General features: G+C 41.2%; 2 protein-coding genes across 2 annotated transcripts; one reads left to right on the plus strand and one right to left on the minus strand.

Annotated features, from left to right (window-relative positions):
* Nucleotides 1-343: 343 nt before the first annotated feature.
* Nucleotides 344-6,984, minus strand: LOC138971500 (methylthioribulose-1-phosphate dehydratase-like). The gene is made up of 7 exons (XM_070344244.1): nucleotides 6,614-6,984; nucleotides 5,102-5,196; nucleotides 4,495-4,661; nucleotides 3,238-3,360; nucleotides 1,869-1,942; nucleotides 1,429-1,535; nucleotides 344-983 (listed from the first exon to the last, which is right to left on the minus strand). The coding sequence occupies exons 1-7, from the start codon at nucleotides 6,632-6,634 to the stop codon at nucleotides 863-865; spliced, it is 708 nt and encodes a 235-aa protein (XP_070200345.1). The 5' UTR covers nucleotides 6,635-6,984; the 3' UTR covers nucleotides 344-862.
* Nucleotides 6,985-7,033: 49 nt separating this feature from the next.
* LOC138971496 (pyruvate dehydrogenase protein X component-like) lies at nucleotides 7,034-24,180 on the plus strand. The gene is made up of 14 exons (XM_070344240.1): nucleotides 7,034-7,194; nucleotides 7,396-7,473; nucleotides 8,838-8,938; nucleotides 9,347-9,530; nucleotides 10,080-10,157; nucleotides 14,660-14,763; nucleotides 15,809-15,990; nucleotides 16,511-16,609; nucleotides 17,075-17,273; nucleotides 17,708-17,783; nucleotides 18,364-18,425; nucleotides 20,782-20,940; nucleotides 21,548-21,612; nucleotides 22,419-24,180. Exons 1-14 carry the CDS (start codon nucleotides 7,071-7,073, stop codon nucleotides 22,705-22,707), a joined length of 1,800 nt encoding a protein of 599 aa, XP_070200341.1. The 5' UTR covers nucleotides 7,034-7,070; the 3' UTR covers nucleotides 22,708-24,180.
* The last annotated feature ends 204 nt before the right edge of the window (nucleotides 24,181-24,384 follow it).

Below are 24,384 nucleotides of genomic sequence, written 5' to 3' on the forward strand. Positions count from 1 at the left end.
TGTTCAATGGAAAGATGCAAGACAAAAAACCATCTGACAAACTAGACTCTTTACAAAGAAGAGTCGAAAGAACGTCTTAAAACCGTAAACAAAGGAAATAATTTGTAGACCGGCGAGACTGCAACCTCTCATCAAAAAATGAACCGAGATTGCTCATCAACAAACCAATGCGGCTTAACACTTTCGCGACGGGAGATGACTATATTAGTAATAGCGCTGCAACGCCCACGGACGGGAAGTGACTATTTTAGTATTAGACATACAAGGTACACGACTCGTGATTGCTTCCCGGTTTTTGAAGCTTGCAGTAAATTGAGTTGTTTCCCTTGACACACTTGATGTGCCCTTCCGCCACATATACAGGTAGTATACATGTACATGTACTTACTTTGCATTAATCATCTGGAAGAATTCACATGTAAAGTTTCATGCACATCCGACCAGTTGTTTTTATGAAATCACTCTACACACACACACACATACACTCATTCATACATACACCACCACCCTTGTCTCTATTCTAAGTCTATCTGAAAGCATATATATAGTCAAAATTTGACAAAATATAAGACACATCACACACATACACTCATACATACATACACCACCACCCTTGTCTCTATTCCAAGTATATCTGAAAGCATATAGTCCAAATTTGACAAAATATAAAACATCACACACAGACAAGGAAAACATATATGCATGCCACAGTAAACTCATTTAGCTATTCCAGAAAAATAAACTTTGCCCACAAAAACATCTTCATTCTAACCTTCCTCACAAATGCACACTGTAAAACTAGTGCACAAAAAAAAGAAAAAAAAAAGAAAAAAAACGGTGTTTGGTTTTTCTTCTTTTAACATCAAGAGCTTTTCTTATCAGAGGTGTAAGCTCCCTTGGGAGGTTTAGGTATCTGCGAAGGGTCCAACCCCGCCTGTTTCATCTGTACGGCTATGTCAAACAGGTAGTCGTAGCATTCACACCTGTGGAGAAAGTAGAAAGGGAAAATGCACAATAATATTGTTGTTTAATGTGTATGGTAAGTTGCATGCCAGCGACACATTGGCGTGAAAATAAATCACAGACTGTAACTTGCGCACACCCAAAAACTGCACTCAAGTGAAATTGATACACAATGAAATCCAGTTACATACTCACATACAAGAAGGCATAGATGCATGCAGATTGACAAACACACACACACACACACACACACACACACACACACACACACACACACACACACACACACACACACACACACACACACACATTCATACAGATAGACACAGATGGACAGACACAGACAGCCAGATAAGACAGACCGATACACACACACAAAATGCACAAACATCCTTATAAACACAACATACACAGATTTATTTCAAAAACTGCAGTACACGTAATTTCACAATAAATCATACTTACATTGTTTTCGCCTTCTGCCATGTGTCTCCCCAAACGTAAACACCATGTCTACGCACAAGAACTGCACAAGACTCTGGATAATCCTCCATTGCCCTTGCCATTGCTTCCTATGGAATAAAAGAAAAATAAATCAATATTTTCTAAAAAGTCTGAGATCATGGATCTATGCCTGGGAACAAGCAATGCTCTACCATATGTTAAGTTCAAATATATCTGTATCTCTTTAATAAAGATGAAGTGGGCACTTTACAGTTAAAAACGATTAATCACCAAGTTCTTGGAGGCGAGGATGAAAGGTTTATATGCAAACAGAGAGAAAATTAAAAAAAATTCTACAACAAAATGTGCTTTCCTTCAGCCTTTGACTTGCCCAGGGCTATATTTTTTAACCTGTTATCCCTTTGTTACAACCTCACATCTTTTTTTAATTTTTTACTTACCTTTAAATCTTTTTCCTCAGGTGTGTTTTCCACAATTGGCACCACAAGCTCCTCATCATATGTGTAGTTGACTCCTGTAACAGTTGCACTAGTAAATATGATATTGACCTTTCTTTTAATATGAAAGGATCAACATCATTTGCAACGATAACACATCCAAACCTGCTCCAAGCCTAATTAAGTTCAAAGCGTTCAAAGCGTGGCAAAATCAAATGAAACAAAACTAAAGAACCAAGTTAAAAAATAAATTAAAATAAAAACACTCTAAAAAAACCCAAAAAAACACCAGCACCAACAACAATGACATAAGAAAAAAGAAACAAAAAAACTGACAAATTACTTCCTCACAGAATGTGCAAATATCAAATTTTTCATGTTATTTTTTTTTGCATTGAAAACATACATAGGCATGTGCATCCTGAACTCAGGTCAAAAATGAGTTACTTCCCTTCGGGTCTCATTTCTATCCCTGACAGGATGCCTGGTTTTCCTTGTCTGGCGAGGAAATCGATTTGTGTTAATATTTTTTTATTGTTATTTTTTTTTTATACATATTTAGATCTTTTCGTAATGTGTTATGGATGTAAGCAGATTCGCGATCGTCGATAATGATTTTTCATGGTGTTGTGTAATTTTTAAATTACAAAGGAATTGATATGTAAGACAGTTTCAAGCGAGCTATTTTTCGCGGCTGTATTTACTGTGCAAACAACTCTAAATATGGCAACAGTGTCACGTGATAATCAACCGTTTGGTTTCGGCGCTCGCTGGGGCAGACGATTTTTTCTGTAGTGATGAAACCATATATTACGGTCTCCTTCCGGCAGCATGCAGTCCCAATATTTCGACTTGTTTTGACCTTAGAACGATGTCTTTATCATAACTGTGAAGAACAGAACGGAGATCACTGTCGAAGTCCGCGAATCTGAAATCATTTTCGTCTCGCGAACACTGCTCGCGAACAACATATGGGAGATAACTCTGTATTCTTGTTTTGATAGATTCGCGTAGGACTTTAGCGTCCGGTCAGAGAGATAACTGGCGATAGCCGTGGAGCGATGATTATCAGAATGAGGCATGTGTTCCAAATTGGTGCTCATATTGTTTTGTTTTGTTTTTGGAAGGGGGGGTGGGGGCGAGGGGGGGGGAGTACGGAGGGGTGGGGATGGGGAGAATCCGGGAGGGAGGAACCTACTGATGGTTATACACCAAAAGGGGAAAAGTGTCAGGGAGGCCATTTAGTTATAATTATTCGCTCACGACGAGGGTTGGCGGACTTTTCTTGGAGAAGCTATCAACTGGTACAAATTTTTGACCGGCAAAGATTCAAAAATGGCAACGGCACATTACGCAGACTTGTTTTACTGACCTTGCTGACATTTCTTGATGCCCTTGATCATCTCCTGGTGTGTGATGCGGAACTCGGTGCCAGGATACAGCAGCGTTGCCATGACAGCGCTCTTGGAGTGGGTGTGGATCACAGCCCCCGCATCTGCACACAGATGCAAATTTACCGTTAAATGCACCAGCGGCTATCTCCTGATTAAGCCCCATGGCTGTGACTTGTGGTCTTTAAACGGGGGAGGGGGGGGGTTCCACTGTCCTAAAGCAACAGTTAACATTTGTGATTCATTCAGCTCGGCAACGGTGCTACAGTGGAACCCCACTTTTGAGACCTCTAAAAATCGGAGAAAATCGGGTTTTAAAACGGAGGGAGTCTTACAATAGGGGTAATTTTAGAGAGGTTATGAACAAAAAGTCTGAGAAAACAAGGTCCTAAAAAGGAGGGAGTCTTACAATAGGGGTAATTTTAGAGAGGTTATGAACAAAAAGTCTGAGAAAACAAGGTCCTAAAAAGGAGGGAGTCTTAAGTTGGGGGGTCTTAAAAGGGGGGTTCCTCTGTTTATCAGGAAATTCCAGTTCAGTGGGTACGTTCGTTTGTGAATGTCAGGTATTTTGAAGGAAAGTCTTAGATAAAATTGTGGAACCTCAATCTAGCTGTCTTCAGATACAGTATATTTTAGACATCCTCCTATTTCGTTAATTTTATTTTCTAAGATATTTTGAGGTGTTGAAAGTACAGTCAAACCTGTCTACAACGACTTCCCACTGGACCCACCAAAAAAGTTGTTGTAGACGGGGGCAAGTGAATTATCTATAAAAAAAACCTTGTTGTGGATCCTTTTGGGGTGGTGGTAATGGGGTGGTGGTGCAATCGAGAGGTGGTCGCAAGGGCAGGTTCGACTGTAGTAAAGGTGGGTCAGCGTCAGCGTGTACAGTGGTACCTGTGATGAAAGGACGCCCTTGGGACCAGCCAAAAGTGTCCCTACATTGCAGGTGGCCTGTCACGACAGGTATATTTTGGTACAGATAATAGACAAATGGAAAACAGAAGGTGTCCTTTTAAGGGAGGTGTCCGCTCATCAGAGGGGCCACACATCGCAGGTACCACTGTACTATTGTACTGTAGGCTAAGTTACAGTCAAGAAACTGAATTTCAGAAATGATCGAGAAGGCTTCCCTCAGTCACAGCCATCACAATCTCCTGATCAAGTACAGGAAAACTATAAACAAACAAACAAATAAATTCATAACCATCCAGAATATTTCACAAACACAAACTCACTACGCATGGTGTAAGCGTTCATGAAGAGAGGAGTGCACTGGCTTTTCTTCAGCTTCTTTTTGGGCGGAGGGCCGTCAAGGTCAACGTTCTCAATCGTCTGAACAAACAGTTCCTCGGGCAGTATTCGCTCCTTCTGCACCCCCGATGGTGCGATAAAGATCTCTTCACTGCAGAAGCAAAGATTCATCATTCAAAATTGTACAGTTTTCCTCACTGCTAAAGTGTGACTGTTGCATTACACCATATCTATGCATCCACTGAAAACAGCTATTCAACATAAAGCAAATGTATTTAATTGATCTGGTTTTAAATCATCATGTAGAATTTCGCTAATGTTCTGACAAAATTTATGCAAAGTGCCACAGTCACAGAGCTAAAACAATGCTGCATTCCAAAGCTTAAATTCTTCAATATGTTTCATACAAAATAGCTACAGTACCTCAAAAACACGTACTTTATTGTTTCTTTTTAATGTACTCTCTTAGTATGGGCATGCACTTAAGGGTTGGTAGAGTAGGGGCTCGATCTACATGGAGAAAATGCATGAAATATTTTCTTTCAGTTGAAACATATAACTTATAAGAATTAGCATAATTAACATGCCTACTTGTGTTTGATGCTGATGCCTCCACCAGTTCCTGTGACCCAGCCAAGGTCATAAAATAAACGGCAAAGTTCAGGGATCAGGTTCCGTGGATGTTCCTGTAATGTAGAAATTTAAGTCCAAAATGATCGTGTCAGACAATCTTCCTTAATATAGATCTACAAGTTCCCAAAACGAATTGTCTTTTTTTTTAAAGACTGGATGATAGACAATAAACTCAAGCTGAATGACTCAAAAACTGAGGTGATGCTGTCAGGCTCAAGGCATGCTTTAAATCAGATTGACTGTACTTCCCTGACAATAGGCGACACTCAGATTGTCTCCCAAACCGCTGTTAAGGACCTAGGCGTGTACCTGGACTCTGCTCCGACAATGCAAAAACACATTAGTTTTGTTTGTAAATGTGCCTTTTTTGAGTTGCGCAAGATTTCCTCTGTCAGATCATTCCTGACACTCCAAGCCACTGTTCAACTTGTCTCCTCTCTGATCCTGAGTCGACTTGACTACTGCAACTCATTGCTTGCCGGCCTCCCCACTGAAGAACTTGATCGCTTACAGAGAGTCCAGAACAGTGCTGCAAGGCTCATTCTGCAGAAGTCTAAGAAAGACCATGTCACTCCCCTACTTACCACCCTTCACTGGCTTCCTATGAAGTATAGAATCGAGTACAAGCTAGCTCTGTTAGGGTACCGCTGTTTTGAGAAATCACTTCCCCCCTATTTGTCCCATTCCCTCAGTATCTACGAGCCATCCCGTTCTCTCAGATCCTCCTCTGAAAAACTCCTTCGCATCCCCAAAACCAGGACCAAGACCTTTGGTGAAAGAACCTTTAGGTACCAGATTCCGACCGTCTGGAACTCGCTTCCAAGTTCTATCCGTGATTCCAGCAGCCTTTCCTCCTTCAAAACACAACTCAAAACATACCTGTTTGGTAAAGCCTTTGCTTAACCTGAGTAGACTCTCCACAACTCTATTCTGTTTTGGAACTCTCTACCCTGTACGCGCTTTATGGTCTCTATGTCAATGGTATCTTTGTGTGTGCGCGTGCGTGCGTGTGTGTGTGTGTGTGTGTGTGTGTGTGTGTGTGTGTGTGTGTGTGTGTGTGTGTGTGTGTGTGTGTGTGTGTGTGTGTGTACTTTTAACATTGTACGCTAAGTTTTGCTTAGTGCTTGGGTTCTTGGTGTTATGTCTCAGTTAAATGTATGCTTTGTATGCTTGTTGATTTGTGCTAGTTTATTCTATAATGAATTTGTAAAGCGCCTGGAGCCAATTGATGGGACTCGCGCTATAGAAAAGTTATTTATTATTATTATTATTATTACACACACTCACACACACACACACACACACACACACACACACACACACACACACACACACACACACACACACACACACACACTGTAATGTCACATAGTTCAGTCTAATCAATTAACCTCCCATGGTCGAGTACCATCGATATGCCATATGACATGTACATGTATATATCTAGCCTATATGATTTCAGCCTCCAACCTTTGGGAAGTTTGCGTCCATCTTTGATCCACTGGACAGTCCAGAAGTAGAAGTTCACCTTTTGATCTGTGTCTTGCCGGTCACTATAAGTCAACAGATTTGGCCTTCAGCGCAAAGTTATGGCCCAAAGTTATAGATCAACTCAAAATTCTCGAGCTCACAGTCACAGACTGACAGAGAAGTTGGAAGACTTGGGGAGGAGAACAGAACTTGCTTACGTCTTTACGGTTGTGCACATAACTCCCTTGGCGATTAGTTCAACATCACCAAAGGACTAACAGTGTTTTTGAGGTCACAAACATGCATTTCACAACTGCTTAAGGCAAATCGATTCACAAATTACTCTGCATGCACGTACACCAAACTCCTGCACACGATGCGTGCAAGCTGACGATGCAGGGGAGTTAACTCTGAAGTATGACCTTCCGGTTACTTCCCGTCGTGTCCTTCTGCAACGATGGCCGGTGTTGGAAGTCTGGGACGAATGAATTGTATTGTTAACCGTCTGGGAACCGTTCTCTCAAGATCATCCGTGTCTCACTCTCAAGTTAGGAAATTCTATCTTCGATCGACATGTGCAGGTGAGAGTGCCTTGTCTGATCTGAGATGATGTTGGTTTTGAACGTCATTCGATGACTGCCTCAAATCGTTTTAATACAAATTACAATTTACATAGCCTGGCCTGTCTTGCACTATCATGCAGTGTTTATGGTAAAAATTGAATTGATGTGTTTGCATTGAAACCATTCTTTTGTAATGCTTTACACAAATGTGTGTTTCAGCAACAAACAAGGTAGAGATGCCATCTCTGTCTCCCACCATGGAAGCAGGCACTATCGTCAAATGGCACAAGAAAGAAGGTACACAAAACCTGAAAAATCGTAACCGTGTGTCAGTGTGTTTTGATCTGGAACTCAGTCTGTGAGTGTCACCAAGAGTAGCCCAGTGGTAAACATGTATAGGTCCACATGTTCTGGCTACAAAACGTTGTGTGTACATGCAGTTAGAATTTCACTATCAGACAATTGACACTGACAGGCAGGGGTCAGATCAAAAAAGTATTATTAGCTATGCCAAAGAGCCACCATGCATGCACTCTGTGCCCGCAAAATGATGGAAAGCAAGGGTTGGTCACTTTGAATAAAGATACCAGCTAAACTGTTTGGTGAACTTGTATGTCATCTGCATGTGTTTTGTACAGCAAACAATGAAGAACATTACTGTGCAGTTGATTTTTATGTACGTCAACAATCCGCCGAGAAAATCCGAGTTATATAAAAAATCAAGTACTGTGCAGCCCGTGAAGTGGTGGCATCAATATCGAGCCAGACGCATGTTGGGTACTGTCTTAACTATTGTTCCTACCAGTACCAAAAAACTACACTTCCAAAAATAATTACACATTAACATGCTTCCATTTGAAACTTCGAGGTCGTCATCGTGGATTGACGCCCGACCAAAGCTAATTGAAGCCCGACGGAGCGAAGCGGCGGAGGGCTTCAATTAGACTTTGGGAGGGCGTCAATCCACGATGAAGACCGAGAAGTTTCAAATGGAAGCATGTTAATGTTATTGTAATTCAATGTGGACGACGATCTCTTTCATGCGATGGTAAACAGACAGAATTGGTTCTGTTCTGTTCACACACTACTTTCAGTCCACCTACCTGCAAGGGTCAAGTCCCAAGAAATATGTCTCTGTATTCCTATCTTATCACTCTGCTCCTGTTTTGTTTTCTTTCACATACATTTTCCCTTCTTTTTTGACGGGTTCCTGGACAGCAAACTCTAAAACAAATTCTTTTCATCACAAAAGTGATCTTTGGAATTGACTGACATAGTCCGAAATAATTCATGCATCAACTTACGTCACGTATTCGACGTCATCACTTCGCACACCTAATGGTCTCAGTATTTCGTTGGCCTTCATATTTCCTACTTGTAAAATGACCCTCAGAGCTAACCGAGACTAGTTGAGGTTGTATCAATGCGCCTCACCAGCAGGTGGTTAATGGCTTTTTTAGCGAGTGGTTATCGAGATTAATGACCGGTAATTTTTAATGAGTTAGGCATTCTGACCAATCACAGGATCTGTTTCATTAAAACGCCAACTTGATTGAATTACAATTTATTTTGTTCACTGTTTGTACCATTCTATTACATATGTACAACACCTAAATATGAAGCACTGAACAGTTAATGGAATGATCATTTGTGTTCTTCAGGGGATCCAGTACAACCAGGTGACCTCCTCTGTGACATTCAGACCGACAAAGCAATTGTTGGAATGGAGTATGATGAAGAAGGTGTTGTGGCCAAGATTCTGGTAAGTCGATCTTGTTCTTAGGGGCAAGAGAAAAAAGTCAGAGTTGCTGGTACTGCAACTAACCCCCATTTTTTTCTTCAGACCCTCAAACTTTTCTTTACCCTCCTAAAAAAATTTTTTTTTTAAAGACAGAAACTTGATTTGCATGCTTTTGAAGGATCGAATCCTTCCCTTTTCTGGCCGCTCTGGGGCACATTTAGATGTTGATATACATGTGTATTGTAAAATAGTGTGTATGGTAAATCATAGAAAACAATGTACAGAGCAGAGAGCACATAATTATTCTATGATTCGTGTTTATTAACTTTTCATTGTTATTATAATTATGATTATTATATTTGTTATTGTTGTTGTTATTTATGTCTTGAAAATTGCTGAAGTCCTGTAAAATTGTGCCCAAACTTTCAGAAACCAGACAACTCCGAAAACGTTACAGTTGGGACCCTGATAGCGCTAGTGGTGGATGAGGGAGATGACTGGCAGAGTGTAGAAGTGCCAGCCGGTGCAGGAGCTGCAGCACCGCAGGCAGCCGGTGGGGAAACTGCTGCACCATCACCTGTTGCTACTGCTGCTCCCACGGGAGGGTCGACACGTAAGTTCTGTGTGTGTTGTTAGGTGTATATGGAAGGATGTAAAGAATGTTTTTCAAACAGAAATTTGATAGCTCTTACATCAGGGCTGAGATGCACGAAGCAAAACTGGGTGCCACCCAAATAGCTGGTACCCAGCTGCGGGGTCGGATTGGTTGAAATAGACGTTTTCCGGAAATAACTGTCAGGGTTCACAAGCGGAAGGGAGTTGCGCCCCACTAACAAAACAAAAAATAACAGGAAACACATGGTCAAACGGGAAACACTGGTCAACCATCTAAGCGCACCTCCCTTATTGAAAGGGGGGTTACCTCCCTTATTGAAAGGGGGGTTACCTCCCTTATTGAAAGGGAAGTTACCTCCCTTATTGAAAGGGGGGTTCCACTGAACAGCATTTATACCATGAATAGAAGTTTGTGTTGAGATTTATTCTGAAAGACGACTTAAAAGTTTAGCACTCTGCATGGCAGCGCTACTGAAATAACGGTATTGCAGATTTCACAGCACATGAAAATGAGATTTGTTGATAACTATCCTTGGTCGTGTTACAGCTGGGATGAAAGTGGAGATGCCGTCACTTTCGCCAAGTATGGAAGAGGGAACCATCGTCGCATGGCACAAGAAAGAAGGTATGGCCATTTTGAACATGTATGTACAGGCAAATCCGGATAAGACGAAATTGAAGGGACCGAATTGTTATTGTGTCCTATCCGAAATTTCGACTTGGTCATAGTACAGTGGAACCCCTCTCTAGCGACCTTGAAAATGTTGACAAAAATCAGTCCTTATGGAGGGGGGTCCTTACAGAGGGAGGGGGCGGGGCCACAAAGAAAGTCACCTCAGATTTTCTTAAAAAAAGAAAACAGAGAAGTTTGAGTTGCTGACGACCGTTTCCTCAAGTAAACTGCTTCGATTTCATGTTTGACATTGTCGATGGTGTCCACCAGTTCTGGTGCATGTTTCAATGCAAAAAGAGTTAGTTTCTGAGCAAGCATTTCTTTACAGCAGTCCCTGCAATGATGAAGGCCCTCCGAGAAAGAGAGTGAAAAATCGGCCACCGTTCTCAGCATCGGGTATCTGTGTGTAACCTCTTTCATTGACAAGATACTCTTGTTTCCCTGCAGCCTTGACCAGTGAGTCGGTTACCTAATCTGTGAACCCTTCAGTTGTGTTGCTTTGTCAAAAGTTAGACACAGTCAACTAGTTTTGCTCTGAGTGAACAGCGGTGCAGCTGGCCTCAATTAGCCGGTGACACCTCTCTGGCCACAGCACCAAACAGTACATGGCTGGGGAGAGAGAGAGAGAGAGGGGGGGGGGGGGGTGGGGGGTAGCTGGCTAAACTCAGTGGGGTGTCCGGTGTCACTGAAGTCAGCAGGAAGAGCATTGGAGAGAAATAGAGAGGTGTACTCTTCCAAACAATTTCCAAAGATCAGTTGTAGGGCTTAGGGTAGTCAGTGAGGGAGAGTGAGAGCTGTTTGTGTACAGTCCGACTGAAGAGTGAAAAGTCACTGCCACAAGATCGGCATGCAGTCAATAAAGCCAGACAAGAAGAATGATTATGACATGCGGCTCTATCTGCTGGGGTTTTTTTTTATTCAAACTGGTTTTCAACGCTTATTCTCACAAAGCATCTGCACACCTGCCTCTGCCTCTGTGCTGTGTTTGTGTGGCTGCTTTCGTATGATGTCAGTGCATGGTGAGTGCGTTCACTGCCTTGTCACCACTTCCCCACCTTTTTCAGAATGTTTTCTTGGAGTTGGATAATTCTCCTTACTCCTCGCCCCCTCCTTACTCCTCGCCCCCTCCTAACTTCAGTTCATACTTTATTGCGTGCCGACTGACCAGTCGGTGTGGCGTCCGTGTAGAGAAGAAGGGAATAAGGTTACACAATGCGCTAGTGTGAGACGCCAAGTTTCGTGTTTCGAGTTGCTGTAGTAAATATAGAGTAAACTTTGTCTTTGAGACTGACTTTCTGTTGTGTGCTATCCGTCTTTCGACTTACGTAAGAGAAATCCCATTTCGAGCTCAGGGTACTTTGTACACATAGATAAAGAGGGATAATTCCGGACCAGAATTTCTTTGTGTGCTAAGCGAATTTTTGACTTAACCGTTTGTGAGTTAGCTGGATTTGCCTGTACCTGTGTCACTGAAAACAGGCATAATTCCAAGGTTTTGGGTGTTTTGCATAACACCAGCTTCTATAGCACGTTCAGCACTTCATGATGTTAGTTGCTGGCGCTAAAGGCATAGGGCCAAAAAAAAAAAGAGGTCTGTTTACGGTAACATAGGCCAAAAAAATAGGGTCGGTAGGTCGGGATTTTTTTTTCTTTTTCCAAAAAACCATATTTTTACGTTATTTTGCCAAAAAAACAAGATATTTTTATTTTTATTTTATTTTTTCCCCAAATGCCAAAAAAAAGTCTAGGGTCACGCGAAAAAACTAGGGTCGGTCGGGTTACCGTAAACAGACCTATTTTTTTTTTTGGCCTAGGGAGTTTTAAACAACTTTATCTTTAGCTTTGATGCAGGAGAGATTCAAACAGGGTCATGTGCTTCTTTCCACTTACTGCCATGTAGCTGGCGAAAAAGAAAAAAAAATGTTGAAAGATTGAATCACCTATTGTCTACTGCAAAGTACGTACTGCACCTTTTAAAAAGTAAAACCAGCAAAGTCAGAAATCACTAAAAAAAAAAAAAAAAGAAGAGAAAAAAGGAAAATAAATCCACCAGAAAAGAATAAAAATGAGCAATGTCAGAAATTACTGAATTAAAGTGTTATACTTATAGTCATACGTGATGTTCTGATATATATATGTGTGGGTACTGTGATTGGATCAGTTGTTGGTTTGAACAGTTGATAATATTTCTCAGTCTTTATTTTTGAGTCACTTGAGAAAAAGTGACTCTATGTAATCGGTCAGTGTTAGTCTGTCCGGCTGGCCGTCCGGCCGGCCGTCCGTAGACACCACCTTAACGTTGGACTTTTCTCGGAAACTATCAAAGCGATCGGGCTCATATTTTGTTTAGTCGTGACCTCCAATGACCTCTACACTTTAACGATGGTTTCGTTGACCTTTGACCTTTTTCAAGGTCACAGGTCAGCGTCAAAGGAAAAATTAGACATTTTATATCTTTGACAAAGTTCATCGGATGTGATTGAAACTTTGTAGGATTATTCTTTACATCAAAGTATTTACATCTGTAGCCTTTTACGAACGTTATCAGAAAAACAAGGGAGATAACTAGCCTTTTCTGTTCGGCAACACACAACTTAACGTTGGGCTTTTCTCGGAAACTATAAAAGTGACCGGGCTCAAATTTTATGTGAACGTGACTCATTGTGTTGTGAATAGCAATTTCTTCCTGTCCATCTGATGCCTCATATAATATTCAGAACTGCGAAAGTGACTCGATCGAGCGTTTGCTCTTCTTTTTATTTTATTGTATTACAAAGCCATGGAATGTTGTATCGAACACAGGAGCACAACTAATATTGAAACCAATATAAAAAGAATGGAAGTACAGTAAAACCTCCTACTAACGACCTTGAAAATGTCCAGAGAAATCGGTCGTAAAAAGGAGGGGTCTTTATTGGGAGTTTGGGAGGTTTTAATTTTTTGACAGTTGTGCAGTTAAGTCTTTTTGATTTTCCGTAGTTATGTCCCTTGGGATTTGGGTTCGTTATACATGTACCATTTTTGCTCCCATTTGAAAACAGGCAGATAACACACACACACACACACGCACACACAGACATACACACACGCACACACAGACATACACACACACACACACACACACACACACACACACACACACACACACACACACACACACACAGAATTAAGCACAATGAGACTGCAAAATCTGTGGTATAATACGTGTATGTAGTTATACATGTCTTAAGAGTATACAAGTTGACTCTGGATATTTTCCTGGTCTTTGATAATGGTTTGGATCTGTGTTTTTCCAACTCCAAGACTTATAGCGATTGCGATCACAGTCTCACCCTTATTGCTTCTTTCTATGACTTTGATCTTGTCTTCTAGCGTCAACAGTTTTCGTTTTTTTGTTGGAGTCGCCATGTTAACACACAACCTCTCAAAATGTAAAATGAAGTTGAACTAAAACAGAGCGCTTTGACACAAAACAACTCACAAACTCAAGTCAAGGGGAGTGTTTCCATTGTTTATTCAGGATTATTCATCTGCACAGGTGGTGAGCACAAAATCACAGAATACGTACGCAAACAAAAAGAACGCCATGGGGTAGGCGGGCAATATTGACGCCTTCATTATTGAGGAGTTGTTCAAACTGCGCCTACCAACACCTTCCACTCCCTTTCTCTCCCCTCCCCTCCACCCCCCTTCCCCTACCCCTACTTCAAGGGCAGTCATTCAATTGTGACAGCAAAAGGTGAGAAGAGGACAGCCGTAGGCCACTCGATCTGCACGCACCGCTGACCACAGACCACCACTCCTGACTCTTGATGCGTGACTAATCGCGTGCGTGTGCTGGGCAATTACGAACTTTGACACTCGCTGATAAAAAGGTCAAAGTCGTTATTGACCCTTTGATATTAGGTCAGTCGTCTGAAAACGGAGGTCGTCGTTCTTGGGAGGTTAGTTACATAGTAAAAGGCATCCGTGCCGAGAAATTCGGTCGGCAAAAGGAGGGGGTCGTTCTTGGGAGAGGTCGTTACGGGAGGTTCCACTGTATTACATACCGGGGAGAGAAAGAAAGAGAGAGAGAGTGCATCCACTATAAATATCAGTTCAATTTTCCGGAAAAAGAATATCAATCAAACAATCTCAAGAACAACATTTGCTATTTAATGTAAATCAGTACATCTGAGAAAAAATATTCTGTGGTTCGATCTTCACCTTGTGACTTGTTGTTTCTGTACATTATACAACGAACACTAATCATATAGTCTGGGAGAGTTTTAATAAAGCCATGCCGGTTGGTGCATATTGGGCCTTCTCATCACATTCACACAGTATATTAACTCAACCTGTCCCAAGATAAGCCAATTGGCCCTAAGATGACGTAAAAACTAACTAGTCATCACCATTTCCACTGACTTGTTGAGTAACGTGCTGAACCCAGTCCATGGTGTGTGTGTGTGAAGGGGACACAGTGAAGCAGGGGGAGTTACTGTGTGACATCCAGACGGACAAGGCGATTGTTGGCATGGAGTGGGAGGATGATGAAGCTATCCTGGCCAAGATTCTGGTAAGTACAAACGAACGAATGAACAAGCGAAAGTTTTATTGAGCTAGGCCTTCTGCCCATGTCACAAAAGGAAACAAACTGTATAAAAAAAAACTGGTTAGTAGGATGTGGGTTGTTGGCTCACAGGGAAGTGAACATTCTGCACAGCTGTTTAGTTTAGTTAATTTCTGCTTCCGTCTTTTAGTGGCACATTGTAAAAGTGGCCATGGCTGTTTTTGCTCATTTCATGCTTTTCCTGGCATGTCACCAACCATAATGCTGAAAACAGCCTTTCCCCCAGGTTTCAAGCTTACAACATTCCATATTTAATGAGTATGAGCCTTTAAAATTACCTATATATCACTCTCAAAGGTAAAATATGATAAGTTGCACTGATGCTGCACTGATGATCGTCTACAAAAAATTTAACTGTAAAACAAAATGATGTTTTGTAAGCATTTAAATATAAAGCAAAACGCTAGATTGAACATCAAACATTTTGAATGCGTACACATGCAAAGCAGAGCACCATGCAAATCTTTGCTTATAAGCAGCAGTACTTCATTCAACATTTTGGTGGGTCCTAGTAATTGAGACAGAAGAGCACTGGACTTGTGTCCCTATGGTCACAGGTTTAAATCCAGGCCGGGACGGACACGGGTCAAGTTTGTGTGCAGACCCAGAGACGGTATCCATGTCCCACCCCTGTGTCGCCACAGTGGCATGTAAAAGACCTTGGTCATTCGCCCATAAGTGCAAGTGGCTGGTTTGACCTAAACATGCATACAACTAGGTATCTGACAAACAGAAAACACAACAGCAACCACTTTGAGTTTTGATAAAGTTTTGATAAAGTTTTGATAAAGTTAAGTTTTGATAAAGTTTTGATAAAGTTTTCATCAAATTTTCATCAAATTTTCATCAGACAGTCGCTGACTTCTTCAGGATGGTGAACTAACTTAGCTGTATCTCGTCTAAAGTTGAAGTTACACCTGGAAACATGCCGCTGATGATTTCACGGCGAGGGTGTAAAACTACATTTATCTATCCACTCTTTTCTTCACAGAATCAAGCCGGCTCTACCAAAATCAAAGTGGGTACTCTGATAGCGATGATGGTGGCCGAAGGGGAGGACTGGAAAGACGTGCAGATACCTGCACAGACGGCTGCTCCCTCCTCAGAACCAGTGGCAACGTCAACATCGCCACCTCCTGCAGCTGAGAAGGTGGCGGCCATTGAGGTGGACTTGTGAGTGTCGCTTGGTTCATTGTGTTTAGCAGTTCGTGAGATTTGTGTGTTTTATTGCAAATTTGCCTAAATACATTTTAGTTTGTACTTTTCTTTTCTTTTTTTAGTTTTGCTGTGCGTGTTGATCAGTTTTGATGGGGGTTTTTCCCATACAGATTCCGTAGACTAACAAAGCTTACCCATAACATGTAAGATATGTGGACTTAATTTCATTTATTTATTGATTCCCATTGCTGGAAAATTTGGGCCGCTTCCTTCCAGTGAAAAGCTATTAGCAACAAGAGTCGCGCTAAATTGTGCCATAGTTTAGCAGTAAAGCTTGTGAGTTTGAATACACATGTATTTGTCTTGTGATGAGGGTGGACTGGGTGAACATTTCTATCAGGCCACTAGATTTACCTGCTTGGTTATTCGGGTGACCTAGCTCTGTGGTCCGTAGATGGTTGGCTGCCAGATTGAACCAAATTCCTCATTTTGTGGTGCTGCATGAATAAATCTGTATTTTTTGTTGTTCTTTCAGGCCTGGAATCGGGCCGTCAGTGAAGAAACTGCTACAGGAATACAACATTACCCCCAGCTCTGTCTCTGCCACTGGGCCCAAGGGTAACCTTATCAAAGGGTGAGTGAGTCAATAGCACTAGTTGAAAATGCTTTATCTTCTGGAAGTTACAATGCGCATTTGAACAGCAGAAGACAATTGTCTTGCTGTGGGCAAAAAAAAGTATGTTCTTTCTGAATGGAAGTGACTGTTTAACAGTGTGCTGTAAAACTACTTTATTATGGTTAGATCCAGTCACAAATGTGCACATGTCACCCCCATCCCAAACCCAAAACCATCGCACACACTCATACAGTCAACATACACACACGCTCACATGCACGCACACACGCACATGCAAAACACACACACACATGCATGCATGTGTACACACACACACACACACACACACACACACACACACACACACACACACACTCACACTCACTCACTCTCCAACTCACCAAACCACCTAGGCAGGTAACTACACAGTTATCACTATCAGTACATGCATCCACTCACCTGTACTCTCCACCGCCTTCCCAGGGATATACTCAACTACATCCAGAGCAAAGGACTGCACAAGGTGGACCAAACGGGCAAGTCAGCCACACCAGAAAAAGCAGCGGCACCTACACTAGCATCCCCACCTGCAGCTTCGTCTCCCTCGCGGGGAGAGCCGTACATCGACATTCCTCTCTCCTCTATGAGGAAGGTCATCGCTAAAAGGCTTACGGAGTCCAAGGTGAGCAGCACAACACCATTTCAGGGGAACCTGCCTTTTAAGACCTCCGAAAATCTGGGAAAAGGAAGTTAGAGTCTTAAAATGAATGTAAATTTGCAGATGTTATTCACAGAAAATTTGAGAAAATCAGGTCCTAAAAGTCTTCAATCGTTTTTTGTTTTTTGGGGGTGACTTCACTTAATCTGTGATTTGAGTCCCCTCCAATGAGAGGACACAGCCCAGTAAAGGACACATGATGTCTCTTTGTTCCTTAAACTTCACCAGAATATTTATCTTCAGTAGTAATGTTTGTGTAGTAGATGTACACTGAACATGTGTGTTTGTTTTGATAGCACTGCTGTACCAGAGTTTATGAAATGATTTATCCACTAAAGCATTACTGGATTGATTGATTGATTGATTTATTGATTGATAGCTGTGGTTTCATTTTGCAGAGCACAGTACCTCATGCTTATTCTACCATCGACTGCTCCATGCAGATTGTAACCAATGCACGCGCAAGATTTATAGGCAAGTACATTTTGTGTGTGATTGGGTTTGTCATCTTTGCTCGTGTTGAGGTTATTTATATCACTTTGCGCACACACTGAACACAGGTATTCATCTAGTTACTTAGAATATATGAACAAAGCATCATACAAAAGCCAGTCACCTGGTCACAGAAACCAGTCAAACTAACATGTACCCTCACAGAAAAAAGGTCATGTTGTGACCTATTGTCGCAGACTCGCTGCAACCTCGCCGCAACCTTGTGGTAGACTAGTCTGCCGCGATGTTGTGGCGACTGGGTTGTCACAGGGTTGCAGCGACTGGGTTGTCTCGAGGTTGCGGTGACTGGGTTGCGGCGAGTCTGCAGCAACTGGCATTATCATAGCTTCATTTTCATACGTCAAATACAAATCAAGACCCTGACCGGATGACAGTTTGGTTTTTGGTATTTCCAAATTCATGCTGCTGAAAGAATGAAAATGTCCAATTAACACGAAAGCTGTATAGTCATCCTTTTAAGAAAATTACTGCCCTTTATGTGAATCATGGGAGAGAAAGTTCATGTTTATTTTGACTTGACACGCTGAATGTTGTTTTGCAGAACAAGGAATCAGGGTTTCTATGAATGACTTCATTATCAAAGCTGCTGGTTTTGCCCTAGAGGTACAGTGTTTGAAGACTTTGTTGTGTGAAGATTCGATTGATCGTCACTTGGAAAAAAAAAGATATGCTGAAGCATTATAAAACTGTCAGATTTTAGATTTTAAAATTTTTTAATCTAAACTGTTTGCCTGACTGAAACGTACAGATTAATCACAGAAGTGTTGTTTTGGCAAGGATCTCAATGGCAAGAGAAGCAAAGGTATCGGAGGGGGAAAAGAGACAAAGAATATATTCATGTTCATTTACAATGTAGATAAAGGATCACAAACACAAATTTTTTTTTTTTTTTTTTTTATTTTTTTTCATTTTTGAGTCACTTGAGAAAAAGTGACTCTATGTAATCGGTCAGTGTTAGTCTGTCCGGCCGGCCGTCCGTAGACACCACCTTAACGTTGGACTTTTCTCGGAAACTATCAAAGCGATCGGGCTCATATTTTGTTTAGTCGTGACCTCCAATGACCTCTACACTTTAACGATGGTTTCGTTGACCTTTGACCTTTTTCAAGGTCACAGGTCAGCGTCAAAGGAAAAATTAGACATTTTATATCTTTGACAAAGTTCATCGGATGTGATTGAAACTTTGTAGGATTATTCTTTACATCAAAGTATTTACATCTGTAGCCTTTTACGAACGTTATCAGAAAAACAAGGGAGATAACTAGCCTTTTCTGTTCGGCAACACACAACTTAACGTTGGGCTTTTCTCGGAAACTATAAAAGTGACCGGGCTCAAATTTTATGTGAACGTGACTCATTGTGTTGTGAATAGCAATTTCTTCCTGTCCATCTGATGCCTCATATAATATTCAGAACTGCGAAAGTGACTCGATCGAGCGTTTGCTCTTCTTGTTATTACTATATTGTCCCATCGCTGTTTAAACCAAAGTGTAAGGGAATAAAAAAGCAAATCCCAACCTTTGCTCATGGCAATAACAAACATTTATAGCTAGAATCTTGTTCTCTTTCTTGGGAAACTGTAAGGGACATGCATTCGTAAGGCCAAAAAAAAAAAAAATAGGTGTGGTTACGGTAACATAGCCAAAAAAAATAGGGTAGGAAGGTAGGCAATCACTTTTTTTTTTTTACTTTTTTTTTTAATGTGTACAAATTAAACCTACTTGACAGGGAAATAAGTGTGCGACTCGAGCGCTTTGCGTTTTGGGCACTGTTTTTTGTTGTTGTGACAAATGTAATAAAAAGTTATAGGGTCAGCCCCTAAAAATAGGGTAGGTCGGGTTACCGTAACCACACCTTTTTTTTTTTTAGGCCTAAGTTTTTCTTGTCCTTCATTATAGTGTACATTCTATGGCATTGTACAATTATATCAGAATGAAATACTGTTTAAACCAAAGTGTAAGGGAATAAAAAAGCAAATTCTTGCAGTCAGCATGTAGAGAAGTAACTCCCACATTTTGTTTGCTTCGAATGAGTCTTTGAACTAGCATGAAACAGCTTTCTTCATTCTTGTTTGGAATTGAAACAAGTCGCGTAAGGCGAAAATACAATATTTAGTCAAGTAGCTGCCATTTTTCAGCAAGACCGTATACTCGTAGCATCGTCAGTCCACCGCTCATGGCAAAGGCAGTGAAATTGACAAGAAGAGCGGGGTAGTAGTTGCGCTAAGAAGGATAGCACGCTTTTCTGTACCTCTCTTTGTTTTAACTTTCTGAGCGTGTTTTTAATCCAAACATATCATATCTATATGTTTTTGGAATCAGGAACCGACAAGGAATAAGATGAAAGTGTTTTTAAATTGATTTGGACAATTTAATTTTGATAATAATTTTTATATATTTAATTTTCAGAGCTTGTTTTTAATCCGAATATAACATATTTATATGTTTTTGGAATCAGCAAATGATGGAGAATAAGATGAACGTAAATTTGGATCGTTTAATAAATTTTTATTTTTTTTTACAATTTTCCGATTTTTAATGACCAAAGTCATTAATTAATTTTTAAGCCACCAAGCTGAAATGCAATACCGAACCCCGGGCTTTGTCGAAGATTACTTGACCAAAATTTGAACCAATTTGGTTGAAAAATGAGGGCGTGACAGTGCCGCCTCAACTTTCACGAAAAGCCGGATATGACGTCATCAAAGACATTTATCTAAAAAATGAAAAAAACGTTCGGGGATTTCATACCCAGGAACTCTCATGTCAAATTTCATAAAGATCGGTCCAGTAGTTTAGTCTGAATCGCTCTACACACACACACACACACACACACGCACACACGCACATACACCACGACCCTCGTTTCGATTCCCCCTCGATGTTAAAATATTTAGTCAAAACTTGACTAAATATAAAAAGGAACTGTTGTTGAAAATTGTATTTGTTTCTGCTTCCAGCGGTCTCCCAGGGTGAATGCCACTTACAAAGCTGACAACTTTCAGCCTTCCCCCACTGTGGACATTTCGGTCGCCGTGGCAACAGAGGGTGGACTCATTACCCCCATTGTACAGAACGTTCCCTCCCTGGGGGTGGCCCAGATATCAGAGACTGTGAAGGTCAGATTTTGTTGAGATGAATTGATATTTAATCATATTTTGTGAGAAACGCTGGGTTTTGTTTTTTTAGAAACAGTGGTAATTGCATGTGCTTGCAGTCACTGTTTTACAGATGTACAGCAGCGTTCTGCTTGAAGACATCTGATATAACCATGCATTGTTGGTTCTGTTGTAAGGCTCCAGCATCCACATTTCAGCATCAACATATATAGTCTTCTTCTTCTGCGTTTGATGTATGATGGCTGTCAAATGAAATACAGTGAAGATTGCTAAACAGAGCAGCAAATGTTTTGTTATTGAGTCATATATTATGAATGATGAAAGGTGAGTCTTATAAGCATTTGCCTTTCTTGTGTGTCTAATGTTATGTTGTTTTTAGGGAAATTTATTTCTAGTTAACCCATGTGCATTGATTGTCACAGTGTGGTAGAGATGAAGATTTTGTGTGTGTGTGTGTGTGTGTGTGTGTGTGTGTGTTAGTGTTTATGCATGCATGTATGCTTGTGTGTGTGTCTGTGTGTGTGTCTGTGTCTGTGTGTCTGTCAGTTTCTGTGTGTGTGTCTTTGTGTGTGTGTGTTTTCTGAAACTGTAATGTTTGACGTTGCAGGCACTAGCAGAGAAAGCAAGGGCAGGCAAGTTGCAGCCACATGAATTTCAGGGTGGCTCATTTAGGTAAGTTGGGAAACAAAAAATGCTTCAATTTTATAATTACTACTGTTGTCTTCTTTGTTTTAGGTTTTTTCTTGTTAGTCTTGAGTCGAGCGTTTTAAAATGCCTGAACCTGAAGGCGAATGTAACTTACACCTCTTGGTATCAGTCTGCCTTAGAGATGAGGACGACAGTCAGCCAGATGGCCAGAATAGCGCGCTGCATTTTCCTGCATAGAACTAAGGCGCGTCTGTCGCGACGGTGCCTGAGCTAAACATTGGCGGGCACTACTCACAGCCCGGCACACGGCACTGTAAACATTCACTGTCCCTTCACCGTTCTCGCCACCATCCGCCCTACCCTTGGTCTCATGCCTGTTGTGTCTGTTTGCCCTAATGTAAAAAAAAAAAAAATTCTTAGCTTGACTACAGTAGTGACAGTTTGCTAATCATGGTCAAAAAAAGATGTCTTGCGTTTTGCAACACAAGTTACATTTCTTAATTCAAATGTCACAAAGCAAAATAACCCCAGTCGTTTTGTTTACATATTTTCACACTCAAGTTTTTCTTCTCATTTAGTTCAACCAGTTTAAATTTTGCTCATATATCCGTTTGTTTAGGTTAGTGAATCGTTACATCTGTCAATTATTTTGTCTGTTCGATTGTCTGTCTTCTTCTTGTTTCCGTTTTGTGTGTTTGCCTGAAGGAGACCCTAGGGTTGAAACGTCGCGCCTTTACTTGTTTGTTTTCTTCGTTCACACGTAAGTACACTACTAGTATTTTGTGGATCTTTTTAGTTTACATTTTGTTCCCCTTCTTGTTTGTTCACAGCATTTCCAACCTGGGCATGTTCGGCATCAAAGAGTTTTCGGCAGTCATCAACCCGCCACAAGTAGCCATCCTTGCCATCGGCGGCACGCGCCTCACGGTCGGCAATGAGAACTCCATCATCGATCCAAAGATGTCCGTCACACTCTCTTACGACAGCCGTGTCATGGACGAGAAAGACGCCCTTCAGTTCCTCGAACTTTTCCGTCTTGGCTTGCAGAATCCGGATATTCTTGTAGGAGGAACGGTGTCTGTGCGAAACGCTGACTTTGCTGTTGGCAGTGCAGTGTGAAGCTGTTTGTGATAATTTTTATTTTTTTATGTATTGAGTGATGTTTTACGATAGTTATTGTAGTGATGACTCTGATGCAAGTCTGTATGAAAAACTCCATAGTGGAGGATCTAGGGGAGAAATATAGACCTTTTCGGTATCTGAGCAGCTCTCGCAAGATATCTGCAAGACACGCTCTTTATTATGCTTTGAACGTCGCGAGAACTTCTAACCTCAGCTTTCGCAGCTCGCGCGAAATAGCGGTACCACATGCTTTGCTATGCTTTGAAGTTTGCGAGAGCTAATGGAATACCGATAGGGTCTAATGCAGTGTATGATGCTAGGCAGCTCTGGCGACACATGGCAATATGATGACACTGACATGAGATTAAAAGGACTTTGGGAGGAGAGAGCTACATTGTACACACTTTTATGACAGATTCAGTACATGACATAAGATTGTACAGTGAGAAAGGTGATCAGTGTATTTGAATGAATTCAAACGGTACGGCTGTGCCTCTTCTTTTAGACCTTCAAAAATCTGGAAAGTTGAGGTCTCGCCACAGGGGGGGGTCTTAAAAAAGTAGTACAATTAGTGACATTATGAAGCTACATCGAGGGAATCTTACATGGGTGGGTTTCGGTGTAAACATGTACTTATAAAGAGCAGATATCAGAGGTTGTGTGCAAGAAAGCTATTTTCAGTTATACTCGAAAGACTTTAAAAAGTGACCAATAAAACGGAGACTTTTGTTAAAGCAAGAGAAGCAAAATAAATGAATATATTTCTATTTTCTTTTCACAGTAAGAGAAACAATGTGGAATGTCAACTTTACACTCTTCTTGCCAGGTGATGTTGTCTTAAAACAGTGTCTTGTGTGATTTGATTTTACTTTTCTTTATCTTTACATATATTGTGAGCTCAACAGCATGTGATATCAGCTCAAAGAGAGAGCACCTATATCTAACCTTTTTTTTCTGTACAGTGGAACCCCCCTTTAAAGACCTCCGAAAATCTGAGAAAATCAGGCCTTAAAAAGGAGGGAGTCTTAAAATGGGGCTAAATTTATGTCGTTACAAATAGAAAATCTTAGTGATCAGGGTCTTAAGGACCCCCCGCGGGTTAGGGGGAAGAATTTACCCGATGCTCCCCAGCATATCGTAAGAGGCGACTAACGGATTCTGTTTCTCCTTTTACCCTTGTTAAGTGTTTCTTGTATAGAATATAGTCAATTTTTGTAAAGATTTTAGTCAAGCAGTATGTAAGAAATGTTAAGTCCTTTGTACTGGAAACTTGCATTCTCCCAGTAAGGTAATACATTGTACTACGTTGCAAGCCCCTGGAGCAAATTTTTGATTAGTGCTTTTGTGAACAAGAAACAATTGACAAGTGGCTCTATCCCATCTCCCCCCTTTCCCCGTCGCGATATAACCTTCGTGGTTGAAAACGACGTTAAACACCAAATAAAGAAAGAAAGAAAGGGTCTTAAGGAGGGGGGAGGGGGGGGGGGGAAGGAGGAGGAGGGGGGGAGGGGGGGGGGAGGGGGGGGGGGGGAGGGGTTCTTAACTCAGGGTGCCTTAACTCATTCGAGGCGCAGCTAAATTTCCCCTGTGTTCCCTGCCAACGCGCGATTTAGAGCCATTTTGAAAAAAAAATTAAAAATCAACAACACAAGATAACCTTACATACCTTATGTT

Source organism: Littorina saxatilis, linkage group LG7 (genome assembly GCF_037325665.1).
Source record: "Littorina saxatilis isolate snail1 linkage group LG7, US_GU_Lsax_2.0, whole genome shotgun sequence".
Classification (NCBI taxonomy): Eukaryota; Metazoa; Mollusca; class Gastropoda; order Littorinimorpha; family Littorinidae; genus Littorina; species Littorina saxatilis.

Excerpts from the sequence above, each read along its gene's own strand:
- LOC138971500 (XM_070344244.1), bottom strand. The coding sequence starts at position 6,634 with ATGGACGCAAACTTCCCAAAG. Across the intron at positions 1,943-3,237 it reads CATCAAGAAATGTCAGCAAG|GAGTCAACTACACATATGAT; the intron begins GTCAGTAAAACA and ends CAACTGTTACAG. Across the intron at positions 1,536-1,868 it reads CTGAGGAAAAAGATTTAAAG|GAAGCAATGGCAAGGGCAAT; the intron begins GTAAGTAAAAAA and ends TTTATTCCATAG.
- LOC138971496 (XM_070344240.1), top strand. The coding sequence starts at position 7,071 with ATGGCCGGTGTTGGAAGTCTGGGACGAATGAATTGTATTGTTAACCGT. Across the intron at positions 15,991-16,510 it reads GCGGCCATTGAGGTGGACTT|GCCTGGAATCGGGCCGTCAG; the intron begins GTGAGTGTCGCT and ends TTGTTCTTTCAG. Across the intron at positions 17,274-17,707 it reads AAAGGCTTACGGAGTCCAAG|AGCACAGTACCTCATGCTTA; the intron begins GTGAGCAGCACA and ends TTCATTTTGCAG.